Below are 25,903 nucleotides of genomic sequence, written 5' to 3'. Positions count from 1 at the left end.
GCAGCAAATGGATAGCTCACATTTTACAGATCTAGCCTCTATTGTAGGTTGCTGTTTTCTGTTGCATTTATTTTCTTTTGGGGATGGGGGCAGCTTTCTTGTGTAAATCGGATAGAGTTTAAATTGACTCCATGTTATTGTTTGGCTTCTGGTATTATGATAAAGAACTTAACCAGGATAATTTTTTTAGGTTTCATCAATGAAGAGATCCATTTGTGGTCCAACGTCACCAAAACATTTCAGAATTCCTTATGTATTAGTGGTATTGTTTGTTTGTATACTGATTTGGGCGTCTTGAAAGAATAGTGGGTCAGACACTGATCTCACATCCATTAAATTCAGCGTTATTTTGTTGCAGTCAGTGGAGTTTTTATGGATTTGTTATCAGTATATCAGAGAAACAGGAACTATGTCCCTACTCCAGTGTAGAACCTCTAGAATGCAGCTCAGATAGGGTTAGGAGAGTTCAACTCTCATTATATTATCAAGTCTCTACACATCCACATAAAGGGTGAAATGCCACAACATGGCAGCTAGCTAATACAACAAAAGGAGCTGCTTATTTACATTTGAAAGGAGTGGAGAGAGCAGACTGGTTCCCATTGGCAACCTTATTTCAGCACATAGGCATCCAGGCAATTGAAGCATGACTGTGGGCTTTGCCCAGGTGAAGGAAGGACACTAGGAAAGAAAATAATAACTGTTCTATTGTCTTCTCACTTAAATGAGTTGTAAACTAGCAAAGGCCCCTGTGAAATGCAGTAGGTGTCTAAAAGGCTTTTTCAGTAATGTTGTCAAAGCAAAGCAATGCATATGTGTATCTGGGATTTATTCCAAGGAGGAGGCCTAAAATATACCTTAACCTAAAGTGGATGAAACAAGTGTGTCCTGCAGTAAATAATCTGCAGCCACATCTATCAGATGGCCATGTAATGAGAGAAACTAGGTATGATGGAACAGCCTTGCAAAGTAATTAATGGTGGAAGAGCAATGGACTGTGTGCATACATGAGGAGTGGGGAAGAGCAAGGGATTAGGTTTTGCTGTTTTTATAAGACAGGCAGTTATGGGATTTGGCACAAAAAGTATCTCTTTGAGGAATAATCAGCGATAACAGTTATGGTGTCAGCCCCTTAGGGAAAGTTGATAATTAAAGTCCATGCTTATATTACCTGTATTTTGTATGCTGCTCATGAACATTGTCTAATTGAGCTGAATATGACCTAAGAAGAATGTTTCTAGTTCAGCTACATACTCCTAGTGCTGGTATTTCTTTCTTTATCAAGAATTCATTTATCTTCAAAGCATTTTATAAAACTGAAATTACTATTTCTCTTTACCTAAGTCGGACTCTCCTACTTTCTGGATGCCATATTGGCCTGTGAGAATATTACTGTGACCAACTGGGCTCCTAACATTATATTATTCACAAAAATGCAGCCTCCCCTGGATCCTTCTCTATGGTCATCACTTTTTCCTTTTCCCAGAATTTCTCTGGCTCACTGTGCTACACACACCATCAAGGAGTGTTTGAGATGTCTGAAAGAATTCAGTAGCCATGACTCCTTGTCCTCTGGTCTAACCACTAGACCCATTTCTGGCAAATATGGCTTTGTAAACTGGGCGCTGTAACTTACTCTGGGAAATTGATGCTATTGGACGGGCAAGTGTGTAATACAAGCTAGATGACTACCATAAGTCAATTATAACTCATGACCCAACTATGGCTCATTATAAGCCAATTCTGACACTTTTTAGCATGTAATATAGTGAATGGAGAATCTTGTGAGACTTGCTGAATTGCTAATTGGGACAGACGCAATTGGAAATACAATAAGTTTGAGTCCAAATGTCCTATTTTAAATATGAGGAACAGCAGACTAAGGAGGGACTTATTGGCAAGATAAAGTTAGAAACTAAGGCCCAGAGTTTTAAAGCTATTTAGGCCTTGCTGTGCTTAGCATTGCAATGCCTAACTGATTTAGGATAGTCAGTGGGATTTGGGCTCCTAAGTGCCCAAACCATGTTTGAAACTAAAACTTAGGCTCCTAAACCAGTTAGGTGTTGTAATGCTGCACACAGCAAAACACCTAAATAGCTTTTAAAAACCTGGGCCTGAGTTAAAGCTGTCACTTTGTTGAGGTTTCTCCTGAAAGCCACATGCACTGACTTCCACTAAACCCTTAGAGAAATTCAGCTTCTCTTCCTCATCCCACAGGTCATGTCACCCCTTCCTTCCAAATCTCCTATTTATCTCATAGTCAGTTGTCTCTAGAACTGCTTCATCAGGGGAATTGATCCTGCACTCTTGAGTGCCTCTAACTCTCATTGACTTCAGCGGGAGTGACTGGTATGTTGTGGGGGAAGGGGCAGAAATAGGCATGTGATTTGGTTCTCTTAAGCCCATCTGGTACAAATGGGTTTGGCAACTAGTTTTTCTGATTACAGCATAGGCTCCTTAGATGTGTCACTTTGAAGCTGTTTCTCTAATGCTTTATTATTTTTCTTTACTATCCTTTTACTCTAGTGTGTTTTTTTGTTTACTGTGAAAACACAAAAAACCCAAACTGATTATGGAAAAAACTCAACAAGAATTTTGACTAATTTTTTTTTTTTGCTTCATATGGTAGGTGCCTTGCAAAATCTTGGCCATTCTCCTTCATTTCTTCTTCCTGAGTGCTTTTGCTTGGATGCTGGTGGAAGGATTTCATCTCTACAGCATGGTGATCAAAGTGTTTGGGTCAGAAGAGAGCAAGCATTTATACTACTATGGGATTGGATGGGGTAAGTGTTTAATAACAATCTCCTCCTCATCTCTTTTAAACCTGCGATAAGAGCTCATAAATGAATCCTGGCCACCGAATTTATATAGTGTAGATAAAGCTGAACTTTGGGACAGCATTAAGTAATATGGTACAATGTGATTTTATCTGATGTGCCATCTCTCATATTAAAAGTGTCTCTGAAATAGACAAAAGAAGGAAGCAGCTGTAACAGTGATCACAGTCTGTTTTGCAAATAGCAGGTCTGTTAGGTATGAAGATGCATCTTTTCTGACCACACTTTGAAGTATATAGATTCTAATCCAAATCCCATAGAAGCAAATGGAATCAATTCCTTTGACTTCTCAGTGAGCTGGATTCGATCCTTAGTCATAAAGCCAATATTGGACTAAGTGGGGCTCTTGCAATACCCACATGTTCTATTTCTGGTTCTGCCACTTACTCATTTTGTGACATTGGGAACATCACCCTGTATCTCCCTATTTCCCTACCTGTGAAATGGATATAACCGTTCAGGAAATTTCATTAGCGGATGATTGTAATACACTTTGACATCCTTATGTGAAATGGGCTACATAAGAACCCAGATTTAAGACTAAAATTGTGATCGTAGAATTCAGGAATACTGAACAGGGCCATTCACTTCTTTTTCAAATGCAGGATCCAAAATATGAGCTGCATGCATGGGAAAATGAATAAAAACAGCCCACTATGCCTATCTTATTCAAAACTCTTTACACAAGACAGAAGATATCTTGCTCTCATTGTTTTGGAGACATGTGAATGATGCTTGGCAAAGCTCCACAATTAGAAGAAGAAAAGAAAGTGATATACTGGGACAAAAGGAGGCACGAGAAAAGATAACAAAGAATGGAATACTTGCATCATTATGGATAATTTCAAAAATATTTTAAAATAGGCATTATCTTTTCTCCATTGATTCATTTGGAAGCTGACTCAAAACCAATTATAACAATAATACAAACCTACTGCAGTCATAATTGGAATATTTAATACCTATTCCACACTGCAGGCCTTGGCAGTTGCAATGCCATTCATTTACATGTTTCAGCTGCTCCTACTTTACATTTTTTCAGTATGACCTTTTTATTCTGCTCATCACTTTCTTTTCCTTTTAAAAATGTTCTTCTAATGAATTTTCTTCCAAGTGCCTCTGGATACACATTCGTGGGTAACATGGTCTCATCATATTGGGGGAGCAAACTCTAGATTAATTAGTTAAGACTCCCCACTCCCCTTTGCCTCTCTGCAAAAGGTTAGAAATATCAAATCCATTGATAGCTTTGTCAGTTGCCTTGGAGAAAATCCCAGGAAGAACAGCTGGTGTTTATTGAACATGCCAGCTAATCAGTGACTCTTTTAGATAATGGAAGTCCTTGGAGAAAACAAACACTCTTATTGGTTGTTGGGGCATTTAATGTTCTTATCATTCTCCAAATGTTCTTTAATTGGCTGCATGAGCTGTGACTCCCACCACCATTTCGTTCCACTGCTGATGGCCAATGAATGTTCCTCACTGGCCAGCCTTCACTGTTGTGTCTGGGTGAAAATAGAAGTCAATTTTTCATTTTGAGTCAGCTTCCAAGCAAAACTGTCAAAGTTTGACTTCTAGTCAATCTTTTGAAAATCGCTTCATTTTGCAAGCGTTCTCAATGGTGCTACATTGTCTCTCCACCCTGCCCCTCTGCGTGGTTTTATTGACTCCCATAATAATAAACAAACATGGAATCAGTCACCCCAACTGGAATATTGGTTACAAACAGAACTTCACTGCACATTGGACACTGGATCTAAGCTGACTTTTTCTAGGAGAAATAACCACCAAAAGAGAGACAGAAAGGGAGAAATCCTATTCTTTGTCCTTTTCCTAACTGATCTAAAATGAATTCAACAATCAGGAAAACAAATTCAGATAAGGTTCTTTCTGAGTCTGAATCTGCAGGTGAATATGAACCCTTGGGATAAGAGCTCTGAGAGAGAGAGAGGGATGGTTGGAATGCAATAGTGCATTAAGCCATTGACCCTAAATTTCCATTTTCATGCATGTTTGACCTGATTGTCTAACGATTGTTTGTTGCTGTTACCTTTTCCACTTTATACATTATAAGTGTACGAGCCTTTTGCATCTTGAAATTAAACTCACTTTGCTACTTCATCTGGCTGTTAGTGGACTGCCCATACTGTACCTGATTTGAGGGAAAAGTCTGCACTCCTCACAGCAGATGTGTTAAACTTGTTGAATTTAATTTAACTTTGGGCTGGGAAGATGTCCCTGACTGTACCTTCCTCCTACCTCTTATGGAGATGGTGAGATTAATGTTAATTAACAGGACTGTATTGACTAATGGCAGCTGTGCAAATCACCATCTCTCCATGCCAACTTTCTAAGAATTAATGTCACGTACAGACTTATGGAATGCATCCTTCAATCTGATTGGTTTAAATGTGTTGTGTTCCTTAAAGAATGACCAATTTACATGCCTACAATGCCAGTCATGCAGCTTACAGCTGCTGTTTTCCAAAAAAGTTTTAAAGCTGTCCTACAGTGTTATCAGCAAAGTCCTGTGAAATATTTTCAGAGAAACCAAAGAACACCAAGAAAAACTCCCCCATTTCAGGTTTTACTACAAACTTATACCAGGTTTACTGGGGTTCACGTGTGTGAATTTAGGCCCAATCACAAGAAAACCTGAGCTCATTTGTGGTCTGGGGTTTAAATCACATGAGATTCATGTGATTCACATTCTTTCAGTGCTGACGTGAGAGAAACCTGGCAATTTTGGATTGAGAGTTGATTTGAGATTTTTGAACCCCTAATGTCAGGAATGCAAACCCAAATGGATCGAAATCTAAGAAAATGTTCTTACAAACTGTTGGGAAGTGAAACTGGCAAGTTTCACATGGTTCTTGTTTGAAGAGGCTTTTAAAAATATCTATTATTATGAAGAATAAGGATATGAATCTCATTCATAGGGAAATTGTCTTACAGCATAAGCTTTGATACATTAATTAACAACTGCTTGAAGATACATTCTTATGCATACAAATCACAGACAAATGTAAGTTTAGCCTTTTTTTCCTGCTCCCCTATGCTTAATATTAGCATTTATTGTTTGTAAAGTGGCAGTGGTCTGCCCAGTAGTATACCCAATGCAAGGAAAACCATGGTGTCCAAGTCTGCAGACACTTATTGTCAAGCAAAGATAACTCACATGAGTGTGACCTGAAATACTGCAATATGATTGCTATAATTAAATAAATGCTAATTATTGCACTGTGGCCTAACCTATTGCAGTGCATACACAATGACTTATAAATAAACGCCTTGAGTAGAGGTTTGTAGGATTAGGCCCATGGCCCTGGGCCTAGGAGCTTGCAGTGTAAATAGACATCCAGCACAAAATTCACTAGGGAACAAATGGTGGAAGGTTCTATATTAGAACAGGGCCTTTGTGCATTTTTTTTTCTAGTGCTGCTGTTTTTGGCAGATAGAGTGTCAGACTTGTGGGCATGCACTGATTGTCCACAGATCCCTGTGAAGTGTAGCTAAGACTCAGGCAGACAGCAGATAAGAGCGCATCCAACAATGATAAATTCCCTCATGAAAAATTTGCATTGAACATTTTTATTTTTTTACAGGTAGCTCAGTTTCTAAAATGGGTAGATTTTGACTGCCAATCCTACAGTGTTCTGAGACAAGTGAAATCTTCCCAAGAAATGTAAATGTCATTACAAATCAGGTTGCTAGGAAATTGTTTTGTATTGCTTTAGAGAAACCTGCATTTAAATTGGCTGTTGGGTTTTCTTAATCACATTTGACATCATGTCATTGCTGAAAATGTGTCAAAACAGCCCTGAAATAATTTAACTAGTCAGGTGTATCCCAGGCTATTTATCACTTTATGAATACCAGTGGGTACTTTCATAGTCTGTGCTACTACCATTCACTGCCTGTAATCTAGCTCTGGTATCCACTGCGTTGATAATGGATGCTGCTTAGTGGACCTCAGTATATCTCTCTCTCTATATATATATATTATTTTAAATTTTATTAGTGTGTCAGAACTATAAAGTGAATAGAAACTACAGTATACTGTAGGAACAGATAGGTTTAATGCCAAAGAAGAAAGGGAATGCTATTGAAGTAACTGCTGCTTGAATTAAGGTGGACATGCTAGGAGATGTAATATCTTTTATTGGACCAATTTCTGTGTGGGTGGGTGAATATATATATATATATATATATATTATGCACATTGCAGTCTCTCACTTCCATACTAAACATATAGGGCCATCAAAGGGACAGGAGTGATGCAAATGAACCTGGGTCTATTAGTTGCTAACCCATATTATTGGCATCTTGACTTTGCATGTGGATGGAAATGTTTAATTACACATCAAGCCAGTCAATACTGCCTTCATTTGCAATGTGTTAATGGTTCTGTGTGCTCATGTATTAATGCACATAGAGCTTCAGTTTGAGTTGTTAGTTCATGAACACAAGGGAGGAAGTATATAATTGATGAGGGTTTTATACATCTTAACCAAACCCTCTCAGCTCTGGGAAAAGACACTTGGCTCTGAAATAAGCGTTTGATAAATTGATAAATCAAGAATTGAACTGTGGTCATGCTTGTACTGGAGACATAAAAGCAGAGTCCCCAAATGGATCTCTATTAGTCAAAAGAATCACACTGTGTTATTCCTCCCAACAGCAGCTGCCCTTTCTTTTTCTGACTTCTTAGAAGCTTTCACTGGTTGATATCTGCTTGCTAGACTTCCATTTGGGAGCAGGACAACTCTTTGGTATAACAGTATAATTTAATACCAGAAAATTTTGAATCCTGTTGAGTATTTTGTTTTCAAAATATTGCATCTCCATGAATATTTGCTATAGAAGCCATAAAGATTTTGTGTCTTCATACAAATCTGTGTTCAACTGTGGAAGTTGTAGCACGAGTCAGTGAACCTCTTTTGACCACTGCAGTGCAAACTAGCCTGTTGCCCTCAGACATTTGTGTATGTGAATTTTCTGATGTCTGACAGCTGTGGCCAGTTTTTCACCAACTGGAGCATGATACTGACCCAAAATGAATTAAAGCTGTTGAAGAGGATGACTCATCTTGGACCAGTCAAAGCAGGCTGCCCCGTCTTCATCTTTCAGTCTTATCTCACTTGTGAAGATGACCACCCTTTGCACATTCATAGGTCCTGGAGTGTGCAAAATGTGGGTCTGATTTTTACAAACCCAAGCAAATAGTCCTTGCATCAGCATTCCCATTGAATCTCTTGTGTGAGTAAAGTTTTGCAGCATCTGGATTAATGAAGAGTTGAAACTAGGGGCAAAATCTGCAAGAGATGGGAACAAGTAAGATCTGGATTGAATGTCAAGAAATATCCTACCATACTCGGTGATGGCTGAGAGAAATTACTTCAGTAAAATTAATTCAGCAGAGAGACAGGTTACCAAATGTTCTGAATCATTTCAAGTCTCTGTGTATTATCATCAGTCCAAAGAGTGCTAGAATTACTTTGATACTACAGTTGTCAGTAATTCAAAAGATGATTGATTCTAAGAAGGGAATACCTTTAAAATACTAGATACTGGTTGGAATAATGCTCTGTTGCCTTGGTGATTCAGGATAACCTATAGAGGAGGACTATTTGCGAGGACTATTTGCAAGGACTATTTGCTTGGGTTTGTAAAAATCAGACCCACATTTTGCACACTCCAGGACCTATATCAAAACTTTCAAACCTTCCCCCTCTCACCCATTTGTCAGACACTGATGATATTGGTTGTTGTGTGGGAAGTTACTGCAGTGGAATGTTGTAGTTAACCCGTTCCCAACATTGCAGGCATTTTTCTTTTCCCTTCGATTATTAGTTAGAATTGAGCATTTAGTTTCCATCCATTTGAATGTTGATTATTTGCTGCCACTTGGTTGAGTTAGATCCAGCGCCCTTTTCTAGGGCAGTGTTAACCCAATGGAAAAAAAAATCATATCAGATGAGATTAACTCTACTCCTGCTAAACAAATTAGAGAATATACTTTTCCCAGCCAGGCAATAAATGGGTCTTTCCAGGAGCTTGAAATAAATATCTTCTTCTTTGAGTAGTGTCCCTATGGGTGCTTCACTGTAAGCACATATGCACCCCTGCGCCTCTAATCAGAGATTTTGGATAGCAGCATCCATTGAGCCTGCACATGTGCTCTCCCTCCCTTGTGGCTATCTAGCCCTGCGCGGGCGAATTCCCCTAACTTCCTGCTCAACCGCCCTCCCAGTTAATGAGGTGATTCTAGATCCTACCAAAGTCATCTGGCAGACAGCAGCCTCCATTGCATCAACCAGAAACGGAGCCAAAATAAAAATAATTAAGAAAAAAAATACTACATCCCTCCCAAAGAGGCAGACTGTTTCAATGTCTGCAACACAAATCCATCACAAGGGATGTGGTTAATGCATGAAGCAAGCAACATAATGCCAAATTGACCCCATATGATTGGGCTTGACAAAATGGTGTATTTGTTGGCAACTTTACCAAATTGTCATAGCCAAATACAATTCATTAATTATGGGAAACTCAGTGCATTTCTGGAACATTTACTGGAACACAAAAGGAACAGTTTCAGACCATTCTTAGAGAGGGTCAGTTAATAGCCAGCCTGAGAGACAGCACTGGATGTAGCTGATACAGCTGCCTGCCTGGTCTCCATGACAGTGGTACTGAGGTAGGCTTCTTGGCTACACCTTTCTGGATTACCCAAAGAGCTGCAGAAGACTTCCAGTTTGAAGGGCCCAAACTCTTCATGGAGAAGACAGATTCTTCTTTCCACATCCTGAAGGATTCCTGGAGCACATTACGCTCTCTGGGAATCTACACTGCAGGACAGAAGAGAAGATGTATCTCTCAGCCCCAGCACAGGTCACAACCTCCTCAATACCCACCATCTCAACGCTGTTACGAGCCACAGTGTAAGAGGACCAGGGTTCAAAAGCAGAAGCAGTCCGTAACCTCTCAAACCGCCTCTACTAAGCGCTTTTGACAGGTTGGTCGAGGGCCTGAACAATTATACCTTGCAACATCAGATGCCACCTACACACCTGTCACACCCCTTCAGAAGTCACCTGACCCTACTTCACAGCAGTTAGGAGAATATCACCTCTGACAGATGGGTTCTGGAGATAATTTTGAAGAGTTATGCCATTCAATTAATGTCCCTCCCTGATTCCAACCCTTCTTCCCCATCCCCCTTCCAGGGACCCTTCTCATGAGAATCTACTTCATCAGGAAATATATCATTTGTTATGCATAGGGGGCCCTGAACCGGTGCAACTCAGGAGCAAGGGGTTTTACTCTCATTGTTTTCTGATCCCTAAGGCGAAGGGAAGTTGGAGGCCCATTCTAGATCTAAAGGCATTAAACAAATACAGGAAGGTGCAGATGTTCAAGATGGTCACACTAGCAGCCATTATTCCAGCTCTAGAGCAAGGAGATTGATTTCCAGCACTCAACCTACAAGAAGTCTACTTCCATATCTCAATATAACCATTGTATGGAAGATTTCCTACGGTTTACCTTTGGGACAGGACCATCATCAGTACAGACTGCTCCACCCAGGGTATTCTCCAAGGTTCTCTTCATTGTAGCGGTGCACTAACCCCGGTACAGCGACTGGAGTTTATCAGCACCAACCTTGATGCAGTACAAGCGAGAGCATTCCTCCTGCTATGTAGACTCACCACCCTGGGACGGATGCCTCCCTAATAGGCTGGGGAGTTCACCTACACAATCACAAGGTTCATGGCAAATGGCCTTCCCAAGAAGTGACCTTCCGTAGCACTCTTTTGGAGCTAAGGGCTGTCAGGAATGCGTGTGCACACTTTCTGCCTTTCATCAAGAACACCCACATAAAAGTCATGATAGACTTAATATGACCTGTATGTTTCACTTAAATTGCCAAGAGGGTGCCAGATCTCCCTCCCGCTGCAAGGAAGCACTCAAACTTTGGAATTGGTGCATCCATCACAATGTTCTCATCTCAGCTTGCTATCTACTAGGGATACAGACTGTTGGACAGCCGACAGTCTCAGCTGGAATTTTTGTCATGACCATGAATGGGTATTGAACTCAGAGGTCCTTCAAGATATATTCGCCCTTTGGGGAACCCTGACTACCCATCTCTTTGCTACTTACCAGAACAAGAAGTGTCCTCGTTACTGCTTCAGGGCTGGCCTGGGGAAACAGTCACTGGGAGATGCCCTCATCCTCCCATGGGACCCTCTTGTATGCCTTTTCCCAGTTTCCTCTTCTATTGAAGGTCCTGTTGAAAATTCAATGAGACAAAGGGAGAGTTATTCTGATTGCCCCTCCTGGCCATGACAAGTCTGGCTCCCTTATCTGACATAGATGGCAACATGCCCTCCTGTTCCTCTTTGGCCCATTCTTTACCTGCTCTCTCAGAACAATGGACTGATCCTTTAGCCCAACCTGTGGGTCTTCCATCTCCAGGCATGGCTCCTTCTTAGTTCCAAGGCTTAGAGTCACAATGCTCTAAGGAGCTGAAAGACATGTTGCAACACAGCCAGAAGTTGACCATTCAACATACTTACCTACAAAATGGAAAGGATTCCAAGTTTGTTGTCATTCTAAAAACATAGACCCAACCTCATCTTCCCTATCTCTGATTTTGCACTACATTTTAGACCTCAAGAGGTCAAAACTCTCACTCAGCTCTCTTAAGGTACATCTCGCAGTGAAAATGGCTTTCCACTGCCAGGTAGACAGATACTCGGTGTTTGCTTACCCGCTGATGCGTAGATTCCTTAAAGGCATTGGGAATCTCTTCCTACATGTGACATCACCTGCTCTCACCTAGGGCCTTAACCTAGTTCTCAGGGCTTTGACTAGACCTTCCTTTGAGTCCATAGCAACTTGCTCTCTATCACACCTGTCCATGTTAACAGCATATCTAATCGCCATCACCTCAGCTAGGCACATAGGAGAAATAAGAACAGGAGTACTTGTGGCACCTTAGAGACTAACAAATTTATTTGCGCATAAACGTTCGTGGGCTACAGCCCACTTCATCGGATGCATAGAATGGAACATATAGTAAGAAGATATGTATACATACAGAGAACATGAAAAGGTGGAAGTACCCATACCAACTGTAAGAGGCTAATTAATTAAGAGGAGCTATTATCAGCCGGGGGAAAAAAACTTTTCAAGTGATAATCAAGATGGCCCATTTCGGACAGTTGACACGAAGGTATGAGGATACTTAACATGGGGAAATAGATTCAATTAGTGCAATGACTGAGCCATTCCCAGTCTCTGTTCAAACCTAAGTTAATGATATCTAGTTTGCATATTCATATTAATAGATTTTCAGCCCAAGAAGTTCAGATACACTTTGGGTGACATCTGGGTGCTTATCTGAACTGAACCAAATGTCCTGAGGCTGACCCATCCTTGCTTATTCTCCAGAAGTCCAGAATTTGAGGCTATGTTGCAGTGTGGCTCATACTCACTTATTAATATGCAGTGCTGCATAGCATGCAGTGATACTACAGAGGTGTGCATGTTGCAAATGCCATAGCTTAGATGACAGACTTGTGTAGTACAATATCCTGTATCTGATGCTGCACTTCCTAACGTAAAGCATATCATGTCACATCATACATTTGAAGGATTGGGGTAGGCTGGTGAACACGTTTATAACATCTCAACTGAGAAAACAATCAAATACAGTATAAAAAAGCATAATCGGCATTTTTACATGGATGATAAATAGTACTAGCACTGCATTAGCACTTTTGCTATTGTATTTCTAGAATTAACTATTATGAGATGTTGTCTGACTCTAACAGCTCATCTGCAGTTTTTACTCATAAGCCCAGGATTGAGCAAATACCTTTACTATCTTCGTGTACTATATTATCCATCGGAGTGTTCCAGGCCAGATCAAATCTTGTGACCTCATCAGGCTAAATATGTTTGATTCCTACCTTTACAGAATGTCTCAAACGGTTGGTTCTTCAGAGAACAATATGTTTCTTTCATGGTAACAAAATCCTAATTTATTTTAGATGCTAACCTCCACCCCCATCTATCTTTTAATAGCCTTTTACTGCAGAGTGAAGACAAATGCTGCACTGTAGGCTGTAGACCATTTTACATTCATTGAATTAACTGTTCTTGTTATCCAGATGACTGCACTACGCTTCATCTGTATACGTTTTATTATCTTGCTAGGGAACTCTGTATTTAATTTTCTTCTTCGCTGCAGATTAAAATGGATAAATAATCAAGTTAATTCCTGTGACTATCTGAAATTTGCCTCAGGCTAGCATCCTGAGGGATAGTAAGCACAAGTACTTTTTGTGTACGAGACAGATTATCTACATGTGAAGGCTGTTAGCCCTGGGAAGAAAACTCATACCACAAAATTATTAGCCAGTGCCAAGCAACTTCTTATTGTTATTTATATTACTGTAGCACCTAGAAGCTTCGTTCCTAGACCAGGACCTCATTGTGCAAAGTGCTGTACCAATCCAGAAAAGAAAGACTGTCTCTGCTCCCTTAGGTTGTGTATACATTCAGTTAACTGGGTTTATTGAAAAAAGAAAAGGAGGACTTGTGGCACCTTAGAGACTAACAAATTTATTTGAGCATAAGCTTTCGTGAGCTACAGGTCACTTCAGCGGATGCATTCGGATGCTGTAGCTCATGAAAGCTTATGCTCAAATAAATTTGTTATTCTGTAAGGTGCTACACGTACTCCTTTTCTTTTTGCGAATACAGACTAACACAGTTGCTACTCTGAAACCTGGGTTTATTGAGTTTGAGTACCTAGCCTAGCCTAGCCATGAGCAGTCACACTACAAAGCCATACCCATTACTGGGTTCTCAATGTTTCTACACTTACCTGTGTGTGTATGTGAGCAATCCCATGGCTCTCTGTGTTGAGATGCTCTATGGTTCCTTTTGTAGTCAGTTGTGTCAATTGTGGGAGAATTTGTCCTTTTCTTCTGGGGGAAGTGTGGGAAGGGCATTGGAAGACCATCAGCACTCTACTGATTCACCACACGTCCCCAGTACAAAGTGGATGGGTTTCAGCCCAAGTTAAAGTGGACCCCAGATCCTTCCTGAGTCCCCGAGCTGGGTCAGCTAGCCTGGTCTTCAGGCACTTCCAACCCCAGGTCAGTGATTTTTCTTTGGGCGGGGAGGGGGGAGAGGAGGGCTTTAGGACTAAAATCTGGGTAAATGGCCAGCTTAACTGTGCAGTGTAGACGTGCCCTTAGTCAGTTGTATTTGAAACAGTAAAAACCTGGGCTTTTGTCTTTCAGGGGTTGTCAAGAGCATGGCTTAGGTAAGATGATATGGGCCTCGTTTCAGCCAAGCACTCAAATGTGATGGATCAGGGTCATGTACAATTGATTATTCTGGGTATCACATGTTAGTGAACAGGGTTTTCCATGACTGTCTACGACAGTATTTTAGACTTTAGAATTCACTTTGTAGCGGCACTTACTAGACCATGGGCCTGATTCTGCTCTCATTTGCACTGATGTAATTCAGGAGTAACTCCATCCTGAAGTTATTCTGATATAACACTGAAGCAAGCACGTTTACTTGCTGGCTGTTGAATATTTTTGTCATTGATAAATATGTATTGTTCCTGGCAATGATCACTTAAGAATTGGAACACCTCTGCCTAAAACTGCAGGTTTGCCCTTCTGGAAACGTCCTATGGAATTTAATTGGGCTAAAACCAATAAGATTCTATGGAAATCAATTTGAAAAGGTTTTGTAGAAATTACTGCAAAACTCCATAGGTTTTATTACTGAATTATCTCCCTTCCATAGTATTTTTTTAAAAAACATCTTGTACATCTTATTCTTTAGCAGGAGTATAGTTATTAAATCTATAAAATGATTTAAAAAGCCACCCTATTTCCACATCGTTTTCTATTCGCTACATGGGACATTTATAGGGGCCTGACAGACAATCATTTGCTAGGTAAAGAGTTCCTGCTTTACCCTGTTCAAAACCGTTGGCAGCAGAAACCTTGCTTCCTTTCTAACTTTACTCACTTGGAAAACTATTAAAGTGACACAACAAGACGTCATTATGCTCTAGGCCAGCTGCTTGCAGTTACCATTGAAGGCAGAAGCACAGTTACCCGAATCTGTATAATACTTATGTAACGTTGTCAAGCGTTCCCTCCCTCCTGGCAGTAATGATAGGAAATGTAATTTATTTACTTGAAGCAAATACATCTCTCACTAGAAATCTCTCATACATTCATATTAAGAAACATACCCTCTGAGGGCATCTCAATGGGATCTTAACTTGGTTCAATTTATTCAAGACTCTCTCTCTCCCTACCCATTTGTGATGCTCAAAAGAGTAACTGGGTGTTGACATTTCTAGGATATCTCCATGCTAGTTGTGAACCCTCCTGGGAGATTTGACTCTGTTTTCTAGGACTATTTTTGGATGCTTGGATTAGGATCATTAACTCGGCATGTATGACTGAAGTAGATAAGCCTGAAGAAGAGCTCTGTGTACGCTCGAAAGCTTCTCTCTCTCACCAACAGAAGTTGGTCCAATAGAAGATATTATCTCACCCACCTTGTCTGCATAATTTAGCTGCACAAAGGGCTCTAAGGCACATGTAACTCTGAAACACATGTGAGCTGTTTGCTGCCTGTGAAGATTTCTTCTGGGCACATTGACTGAATTTACCTGATTTTCTGAAGGGAAGCATCAGGTGCAGTTTTGACACTGTCGCCATCTCTTAATTTTTCAGGGTGCCCACTGGTGATCTGCATCATCTCTACAGCTTCAGCCATGAACTGTTATGGAGAACATGACAAGTGAGTACAGAAAGATCTACTTCTGGTTAAAATATGAAAACAAGTAAGATATCAGGGGAGGGCAGGACTAATGCTAAATATCTTCTCACAGGGCCTGATTCTGGGCTCCAACAACTCCCATTGACTTCAGTGGGAATTGAGGGTGTCTAGCACTATTTATCGCTTATGTATTGCACATTAGGTCTATATATTGAGGCTATTTGCACATCTGCCAGGGCTGGGCTCAACTTTGAAAGTTCAGATCCATAATCAGAGCTGAGTATGAACTTCCTCAGAGTTTGGGGATGAGATGGTGGAAGAGATTCTTAGATCTAGTGTTCCGGTTTGGATCCATCTCTTTGGGCACTGTAATACAACCAATAAATACACGTGTATGTAAGGGTATTTATATATGTTCACTTTTGTTTTGAGCATATTTATTTTACTAATAAAACTGAATTGCTCAAGGATTCATTTGGACTGAGACAGCTAACCAGCTCTCCTGCTCTTAGTCTTAGATGGGGCAGGATTGGAGGACTGAAGACGCCCTGGAGGACATAAAGCTCTCTATAAATATATCTTATTGGGGAGCAGGATTTTGAGAAGGAAGAGCAATCTACCTCCAGCAATTACAGGGCTTGGGGGGAGGGAGGAATAGAGGGGTTACTACCTCTGGCTTTTAGGGAAAGATATGGATCTAATTCAGGGAGGAAGTATTAGGGCCATTGCTGGAGATGATGATGCATCTTTTAAAAGGTGTAGTAAATGCTGCTTCTGAACCCTCTCCACTTCTAAATCACACCCGCTCAGCATAGCATTCTGCCCCCTCTACTGCTGGCCGAGCCACAGATAGAGCTTGATTAGCCAGGTACAGCCTTGGCTAACTGAGGTGGGCCTTGTATCTCAGGCAGTTGAGGCTCATGGGTTTAGAATAAAAGATCACAGGTTCAATCTCCATGGCTGACAACCTACCCAAAGGCATGATATTACACACCCAGCAGTCCCCTAGGCTGTATGACTTTCTCTATGTGGACATAAATGTTTCCATCCATCAGTGTTACACATGCTCTGAGCACCCCTCTGGCTGTGCTTTGTCAGAAGAATCCAATAATGTAGAGTCTGAGAATGTCTGTAGTAAGAGAAAAGATGATTGACTGATTAAACAAATTAGTAAAACAGATTTAGAGATGGTTTGGGGACTAAAATTCTGAACATGGAGTATGGGGCATTGTAAGCAGAAAAAGCAAACTGACCTGAGAGAATACCATAGGGCCTGATCCTTTTGATGGGTAAGGTTTCAGAGTGGTAGCTGTGTTTGTTTGGTTTTTTGCTGATACACACTAACAAACAAAAAAAAAACGAGGAGTACTTGTGGCACCTTAGACACTATTTGGACTATTTATGCCCAAATAAATTTGTTAGTCTCTAAGGTGCCACAAGTACGCCTCATTTTTTTTGATGGTTAAGGTAATTCATGTGTTTAAGTCATTACAGGATGATACAGGTTTTTGTTAAATGAATGGATTACTCCTTCCTTCTGTTTTTGTCCATTCCAAACTGAAAATGTAAGAACTAAGCTGAAAGTTGTCATCCCCTTTCCCAATCCCTTCCTCATCCCCCAGCAGCCTGAAGAACAAGAGAGGAAGTCTTCGATTTTGTTCTTGTTGCAAAGACAATGTGAATCCTCTCTTCTGATAAACACCATATTACACGGTGCAGTTGCCAAAAAGGACAGCTTAGGTATTCTCTCTCTGTGTCTCCTTCACACCATCTTGAAGCACACTGCAGCAGATAATTACAGGCAGACTTCCTTATGCAATATACAAATCCAAGAGAGACCCTGCCGGAGACTCCTTGAGTAGGAGGAGTGGGGGGGAAGCAAGAGGATGCAATTAGCTCCATCCATGTTTCCTGTTTTACAATTTCTCAGCCATTCTGTACCATACTTTCTTCTCTTTCTCATTAAGTGCATTGCTAATTAAAATGATCTCGTGTTTGATCTTCCACTAGTGAGTAGATAGTAACCATTCTGCCTTCTCCCTGCAGTTGCTGGCTTTCACTGAAGAACGGCGCAATCTGGGCTTTTGTAGCCCCAGCATTGTTTGTAATTGTGGTATGTATACTCCCTTGGGCTGCCAGCCTCTCATTGCACATGCGTTTCAGTCCCACAGTACGGTTTTACTTGAAGGCACAGGCCTAAATTCCATCCTCAGTAACACTGGACAACCCCACTGAAGTCGATGGTATGGCCTGGTGCCTGTCTGAGCTATTTTCTTTCTGTTCACTCAAATGCCCTCATTTTACTTTGATTGACACGTTAGTATTTGTTTAGGTGAGCAGATTCCTCACTTCCAGACTGCTCATTTCACTAGTCCCCAGTGCATGTCTTCATGCTGATAGGCCTTAAGCTGCAACAGCCACCAGCCACTGAAATTCTAATGGGAAAAATTACATGAAAACTACCAGTAAAGCCTGCTGTATTCTACATGTACCATTGTACCTATGTCCCTCCAATTGAATGCTATGGGATAGAATCAGAAAGGGGCTTAGGTGCCTAACTGCCACTTTAGGTGCCTGAATCCTAGAACCAGACACTGCTGGTATTCACAAAACCACTCCTCAGCTGCCACTGAACCCTGGAGGGGCCTAAATTCACTTGACACCTAAGTTTTTGCAGCATGTGCATTGATACACCCTTTTGGTGTCTGTATGCCTAAGCCCCAGTGAGACTCACAAACCAGGGGAAGAGAGCTCTTCCTCCACTAACTCCCCTGCGGCGCCCAAGCCGGGAAGTATGCTCTGGTCATGCTTACCGCATTGGTCCCCTCACCTGAGCTCACCAAAATGGCTGGGGATGGGGAAGGAGGAGGAGCAGGAGGCACGCACCCGGGAATTGAACCGGGTTCTCCCACCTCTCAGAGGAGTGCTATAACTCCTGCGTTATGGGATAGTCCAATGTGGGGGCTCCCTCAGCCTCTCCCATTGAAGCTGTGCCACCATGAGAACGAGTCCATAGCCTGGTAGTTAGAGCACTCACCCAGGATCCAGTCTCCTTGCACCAATGACTCTTATCCAAAATGGAACAGAGCCTGGGGGAGCCTCACATCAGAATATCGCATAGCCCAGCGGTTAGGGCACTCACCTGGGAGGTGGCAAATCCCTGCTCACATTCCTTCTCCCCCTCAGGCAGAGCGGGGACTTGAAGGAGGCTCCCACATCCCAAGTGCTCTAACCACTAGGCTAAAAGTTTGGAGGGAGGTCTACTGCCACCTTGCAAGAAATTCCTTAGGTACCTCCGGACTCCAGGAAAGGTTTCACAGCTGAGACTCCCAAGCAGAGGAAGGTGTGTCCCTCCAGCCCAGACTTAGGCACCAAACTCCCTGATAGCAGTGAGGATTAGGACATGCCCCCTCTTCTTGGCATCTTCCATTGGCTAGCTTAGGCAGCTACCTCCCACAGCGTGCTGGCTTTTGTGAAACCCAGACATAGGCACCTGTCTCCCTCCATTCATTGCACAGGAAGCCTGAGAGTTGAATTCAGGATATGTGAAGCCCAGTCATTTTCTAAGTGCCGCACTTAGAAAAATTAGGCCTGTCTGCAGATCAGCCTGATCCTAGAACAGGGACTCTGACCCCATTCAAACTTTGAGGCTGGTCAGATTTGGATCCAAACTTCTCCGCTTAAGTTCATCTCTCTAAGATGAATCCAAAGCTCCTCCTCCTTTGTGGAGACTTGGGTCCAAATTCAAACTTCATGGCTCATTTCTATGTATGAAGTTCCATAGCCAGATCCTCAAAGTTATCTAGCTTCAAAACAATAGGATTGTTACTATGTTATTAAATTGTCCTTAGTGTTTATGGGACCAGTAGTATCAGCCTTACTCATATGAATTACTCACATGAATAATGATCTCCAATGTGAGTAATGGATGCATAGTTAGGCCCTATGTTATTAAAATAGCAATAATATATCTTTTAAATTCATGTTACCAAAATATTTAAAAAATGAAAAGTTCTGTATTAGTAAAGTCTCTTTTTCCCCCTCTGATTTATTTATAACAACATAATATGCAGTATTTGAAATAAACTGCAAATAAGATCATAGCTATTTTTATCAAGTATGGGAAAATCACAGATACTACTATATGCCGCTATTAAAGCAATAAAGTTTATTAATTTAAAACCAGAAACTATTTTGTTACTATAGTAACACTCAAATCAAACTATGGTGGCTGCCATTAAAATCTTTATACCCTTGCCTTTGCATGTACATTACATTCTTGTAGTATTCACAGTGTTCCATATTTGTAGTATTGTGAATACCTAGGGAATAATGCAAATACCATGGTAACAGTAACTACTTGCAAGAGAATGTATTGGAATTTTAATGGGAACCACTGTACACACAGGTTTCAGAGTAGCAGCTGTGCTAGTCTGTATTCGCAAAAAGAAAAGGAGTACTTGTGGCACCTTAGAGACTAACAAATTTATTAGAGCATAAGCTTTCGTGAGCTAAGCTATAGCTCACGAAAGCTTATGCTCTAATAAATTTGTTAGTCTCTAAGGTGCCACAAGTACTCCTTTTCTTTTTATTGTACACACAGCATCTCAGATAATAGCTATACATTAGCACTAGAATACAGTCTTGTGATAATCAGCAATCAGAAATTACATCTATAGGCCCTGCAGAAATGCCTAAGAAACATATAGTAATATGAGAGAGAGATTTAGACCAATGAACTGGTGGTGAAAAGTTCTATATAGCATTATTATTCATAACTGCTTCTTCAGCAACTAAGCAAGCATCAGAAACAAGTTTTAGTTCAAATCTAGCCCAGGTTATACAGTGATTAACACTCTAGAGGTGCATGGATCCATGTTTCTCTCTTGAGCCATCCAGTGTTTTAAAATACATATTCAAATAATCAAAGTAAATATTTATGATCAATAAACAAAACAAAATCTTTGCCAAAATAGTTGCCTGGTGGAGGAAACAGTAATATTGTAAATGTAAAAGTTAATTAAAAACATTCAAAGCAGAGGATATTAATGTGCATGGTTTAGCCATCATTTATTATGAATGCTATTGTTGTTAAGAGTAAGAGCAATTGAAATCCTCCTTGGCCAGTGTTGACATCAGAGGAGAGAGAGAGGCAGGTATAGAAAGAAAATACCTGCAAACCACTTATACAGTGGATGCCTATTATATTATAATTAATGGGCCAGATTCTCTACCGTGCTCTACTCCCTTTGTGCCACTCTGGCAGTGTAAAGGGATCAGAGACTGGCCCTGTCCCTCCAGCCAGGGATACCCCAGGTAATGTAGCTGGATCCTAAGCAACCCCCTGTGGTGTAGGGGGAGAGTTATTGGTGTGGCCAGAGCCGCAGCTGTTGGATGGTTCTTTGGGGTCACTTACCACTTGGTGGAGATCAGATCAGCCCCCACATTGCTCTTAATTCTGAAAGAGTCAATGGTGGGGAAATTTGGGCAAAGTTAGTGGAGCAAGCCTCTGCTCTTATGAACAAGTGACCTGGGATCATAAATGAGTGTGCAGAACAGACAGCTCTTGGATTTTTAAATGTCTCATCAAAAAGATCCCCACACAGAGCAAACTACAGGGCATGGAGTTTCTGCACCTCTGAGGGCTGAGTCCCTTCACTAGTATTCAAATCTATTGTTCTTTCCATGCCTGGGTGTTCAAAACGTGGGGCTCTGTGCCCTCAAATCCCATTGCAGTCAGTGGGGTTTGGGGGCACTCAGCACATTGCAGAAATGGGTAACAAATCACTAGATAAGCTATTCCCACCAGCAGAGTTCTGGGGGCAGTATCATATGGCCTGCACATTCCCCTTCCCTGTAACGGTATGTTAGAACTATACCGTGATATGAGATTCCGGCTGTTCCTTCCACTTTGGAATGGAACATCAGGCACTACAGTTTAAACACTTGGTGAAGGAATGGCTAGCTAAAGCAGGCCTGTTATGTTCAGATGGTTGCTTTGAGTACATCTGTTGGTTGTAATGATTTTAATCTTTCGAGAGAAGAGTGCAGGTTCATGACTCAGTTACTGATACATGAATGTATTACAACGGTTTAATTATGCCCACACATTAAATTACAGTGAACTGGTGCTTAATCTCTTTGATTATTCGAGGAGTCAGGGTTGTTTTCTGGGATTAAGGAGAGCATTACTCGGCCGAAAACCTCTCTACAGCATCATCGTCTGATACTGTAATCAATTAGGCCTCTATGACTCCTGTAGTAGATTGTGGGATCAGGACAATAATGCAAATGAGAAATAGATAAACATATTGATAAACACATCTACCAATATGATATATGCCATCATGTGCCATTGCCCCTCTGCCATGTACATTGGCCAAACTGGACAGTCTCTACGTAAAAGAATAAATGGACACAAATCAGATGTCAAGAATTATAACATTCAAAAACCAGTCAGAGAACAATTCAATCTCTTTGGTTACTCGATTACAGACCTAAAAGTGGCAATTCTTCAACAAAAAAACTTCAAAAACAGACTCCACTGAGAGACTGCTGAATTGGAATAAATTTGCAAATTGGATACAATTAATTTAGGCTTGAATAAAGACTGGGAGTGGATGGGTCATTACACAAAGTAAAACTATTTCCCCATGTTTATCCCTCCCCCCCCCGGCTATTCCTCACATGTTCTTGTCAACTGCTGGAAATGGCCCACCTTGATTATCACTACAAAAGGTCCCCCCGCGGCTCTCCTGCTGGTAATAGCTCACTTTACCTGATCACTTTTGTTACAGTGTGTATAGTAACACCCATTGTTTCATGTTCTCTGTGTATATAAATCTCCCCACTGTATTTTCCACTGAATGCATCTGATGAAGTGAGCTGTAGCTCATGAAAGCTTATGCTCTAATAAATTTGTTAGTCTCTAAGGTGCCACAAGTCCTCCTTTTTATATTGATTAGAGTAACCACACTTCTGTGTTAAAGGCCTTACTTTGATTTTTAAGTCATGAGTCCAGATTCTGGGCCATTTTTTCGATGTTGGAGAGGGGCTGAGTGGCATGGAATGCCCGTGGTCCAAGAGCTCTATGCCCCTTTCCTGCATGGACACCAGCGAGGGGTCTGTGGTGGGGACTTGCAGGAGAGAGCAGGATGGGGAGTGATTGGAGCATACTGGCAATGCCAAACTACACCTGTCCCCCACAAACTGTGCCTTCTGTTCACACTAAGGAGGCACAGCACAAAAATCATGCCCCCATTATTTTGCTGGTGGAGCATCGACTTTACCATAGTGGGCTAGAATAGCAAAAGGAAAGTTCCAGTGAGATGACCCCAAATGCTCCTGCACCTAGAGAACCTCCCACCCATTGCATTTGCAAATGAGCCATTGACACAAGCCAAGAGGAGAGCTGCACATACAGCAGATGCTGATAGTCACCATGTTCATCACAGCACTATACAAGCATTTAAGAGCCTACAAAGGGCTTGATTCACTCATGGTAAACTGGCCGTTACAGCTACACCCAAAGGGGGATAGCAGTTGGTGGTTCCGCTGCTTCCCTCTGCCAGTGGGGCTGCAGCCAGGCATCTGATGGAGCCTGGCTGCTGGAGAGTGGTCAGGAGATCCGATGAATCAGGACATTTCATGGGCAGTGTAGCCCAGCCCCGCTCCCGCTCACTCTACGTGCTGTGAAAAGTCATAGGGAAGTTAATATTGATGGAAGTGCTTGCTAGGACTCTAGAGACATTTAACAGGCAAGGTGAAACAGCTCATGTCTTCGTTTTACAAGCTTGGTATGTTGACATGGCAGAAATTGCCTGATACCAAAAGCTTAATGATGAGATTAATGGCATAGCTAAAGAATCCCATGTGATAGGTGGAGAATTTCTCTCTCACGTTAAAGGAAAGCACAAGTGCAAGTGACAGGTAGATGGGTGGCTGTGAGTATGGTGGAAGAGTCCTGGGCTTGTTTTCATAACATGTTCATTTTTTTCTTGCATGATGTAATTAAAACTGACCTAAGCCCAGGTGTAGACATTACCATGTTGATAGAAGAATTATTCTCTTGACTTACCTTCTGCCTCTTGGAGAGATGGATTTACTAGAGCCCTTCTGTGGCTTTAGTAAGTGTCTACAGTACAATGCTGCAGTTGTGCCACTGTAGCGTTTCTAGTGTAGAAGAATCCATAAATGGTGAAGGACTGAAATAATCCAATAATCAAATTGTTTCCTCATTGACTCAGCACTTGCTGTCTTGCTGTGTAGGACATGTGAGGCAATCAGCATAATCAAGTCCTCCTAAACTAATGCCCAAAGACAGTATTAAATACAAAGGGGAAGATAATGAAGAACTTACTCCCAGGGGTGAATTTTGACATCAGTGGCACTATTCGTCTGAGTAACTGCTCACCAGTGTGAATTAGAGCTAAACTACCTGGCCCTAACTTTTTATTTGTTACACAGTATTCTTGGCAGGACAAGTTATATTCTTATGTGGATTCAAATATTTGAAGAAAGAAAGAGCAAGCCAAATGGAGGGAGAATAAATGAACTGGGGTAGTGTTTTTACAATAATTTGCAAAATATTCCAAATCCAGCTCAGCCCAAAAGAGCAGCAAATAGTGCCAACTGAATATTCTACTTGAGAAATGGATTAATACCCTAGGGAATAAGAGAGAGAGAGAGAGTGTGTGTGGTCATCCTGTTATTTAGCAGCAAAAGCTCTTTAAGTAGCAAACTAGCCATTAGCTGCCTGAAATGTTGTTTTGCTAGGAAAGTATGGCTCAAAAGGCAGTACTTAATGCCTGACTGCTCCCACCCACAGGGTTTCCATGTAGGGGGCCTCAGCAGAGGCAAATGGCATATAGGCAATCATTCCATGGGGGGAGCAGGCTTTGCAGCCCCCTCCCGCATGGAATGGGTGCCTCTCTCTGCCAGATCGGTGCAGCTCCTATGCCTCTGCCTGCCAGGCAGTGGAGCCATGCTGCTAGAGCTGCTTCCACCAGGAGCTGCCCCCTTAAAAGGGAGCTACGGAGTGATGGGAGTTGTGTCTGTGGAAAAAGTTAAAGCCTCCAGTAGTTTCCCATAAGGGCAACAAATCGACCCACCATCTCCTACACTCTGACCATGTGTGGATTCGCAGCCGCCAGAAGTGCTTGCTTCAGGATTTGAAGCAAGGGACATGAGGGGATGGTGCCATGAAGAGCTGTAGGGCACCCTTCTAATCCCTAGATCTTAGGCCTTTAAGAACATGAAGAAACCCCCCATGCAATATCCTGAAAATATCAAACTTTGCTATTCGTTCTTTCTGCTGATTTGAAAAGCAAATTAATCTTAGTCAGACTGTGCTCAAGGAAACATCTCTCCAAAAGAATCTGTATATTTGGAACAAGGTAGTAAAGACTTCTGGCAGACGGCTTTGTTCATGATCAGGCATCTGTGCCCTTGATGTGTTTTCATAGATATGATAGAATTAAGGCAATTCTAGTGAAAACCCAAACTCCTGTGCTTCCTGGGTGATGGGTAGTAGCAAAGACATTGAACAGACCAAGAAGGTAGCAATCATGCTGAGGAAAATTTTGGACAGTAGTTTGCTGGTCCTTTATGTTGCTTTGCCATAAATCGTTACTTTCCTAGGCTGATCCCATCCCGTTACAAGAATTTCTCTTCAACAGCAATTTTGTAGATGAGTGTGCACATCTGAGTAAAAGGTCATCACAACAAAGAATTCTGTACCATGGTGACGTGGGCTAATTGCTTTTTCATTAGTGGCCCGGAGAGGACATTCCTTTGGGAATTGGGGCTCTTGTCTCATGTGCAATCCATGCCTACGAATGGTACTATTTTGTAAATACTAAACACTGAAGGCAACTTGCTGACACACTCACGCTGAATAGTACCTAGTACCCAATTCTGTAATAACAGCTAGCTCTTACACAGCACTTTCTAGCAATAGGTCTCAAAGCAATTTACAAAAGAGGTCAATCTCATTTTACTGATGGGAAAACAAAAGCACAGGAAGGTGAAGTGACTTGCCCAAGGTTACAGGCAGAGCTGAGAATAGAACCCAAGACTCCCAAGTCCCAGTACAGTGCCCTACACTGAAATGCCTCCCTCCACTGACTTCAAGGTACTCTTTATTATGAGTAAGGGAGCACCTAGGGGGCAGGTCACCCTGCGGGCCTCATGTTCCACTCTTGTTCTCATTACATAGTGCCTTGCTCTGCAAG

General features: G+C 41.6%; 1 protein-coding gene and 1 long non-coding RNA gene across 3 annotated transcripts in view; one reads left to right on the top strand and one right to left on the bottom strand.

Annotated features, from left to right (window-relative positions):
• ADGRD1 (adhesion G protein-coupled receptor D1) overlaps positions 1–25,903 on the top strand; it is a 252,094-nt gene that overhangs the window by 184,022 nt on the left and 42,169 nt on the right. The window contains exons 20-24 of one of the 2 annotated variants that reach the window (XR_006275876.1): positions 2,630–2,783; positions 15,626–15,692; positions 17,718–17,784; positions 19,190–20,079; positions 20,275–20,576. Coding sequence is in view for 1 of the 2 variants with exons in the window: in XM_038374066.2 (XP_038229994.1) it covers positions 2,630–2,783; positions 15,626–15,692; positions 17,718–17,784 (288 nt within the window). In the remaining variant the exon portion in view is untranslated. Of the gene's footprint in view, positions 1–2,629; positions 2,784–15,625; positions 15,693–17,717; positions 17,785–19,189; positions 20,080–20,274; positions 20,577–25,903 lie in introns of those variants that run through there. The other variant, XM_038374066.2, reaches the window with a different exon arrangement.
• The window catches only part of LOC119843986, a 146,497-nt gene continuing 129,034 nt past the window's right edge, over positions 8,441–25,903 (bottom strand). The window contains exons 3-7 of the long non-coding RNA XR_005289115.2: positions 16,644–16,800; positions 15,562–15,671; positions 11,259–11,368; positions 11,004–11,130; positions 8,441–9,688 (exon numbers count right to left, since the gene is read on the bottom strand). This is a non-coding gene — a long non-coding RNA (uncharacterized LOC119843986). The remainder of the gene's footprint in view (positions 9,689–11,003; positions 11,131–11,258; positions 11,369–15,561; positions 15,672–16,643; positions 16,801–25,903) is intronic.

The sequence above is a fragment of the Dermochelys coriacea genome, chromosome 15, assembly GCF_009764565.3.
Source record: "Dermochelys coriacea isolate rDerCor1 chromosome 15, rDerCor1.pri.v4, whole genome shotgun sequence".
Classification (NCBI taxonomy): Eukaryota; Metazoa; Chordata; order Testudines; family Dermochelyidae; genus Dermochelys; species Dermochelys coriacea.
This window is presented reverse-complemented; position numbering and strand designations above follow the sequence as displayed.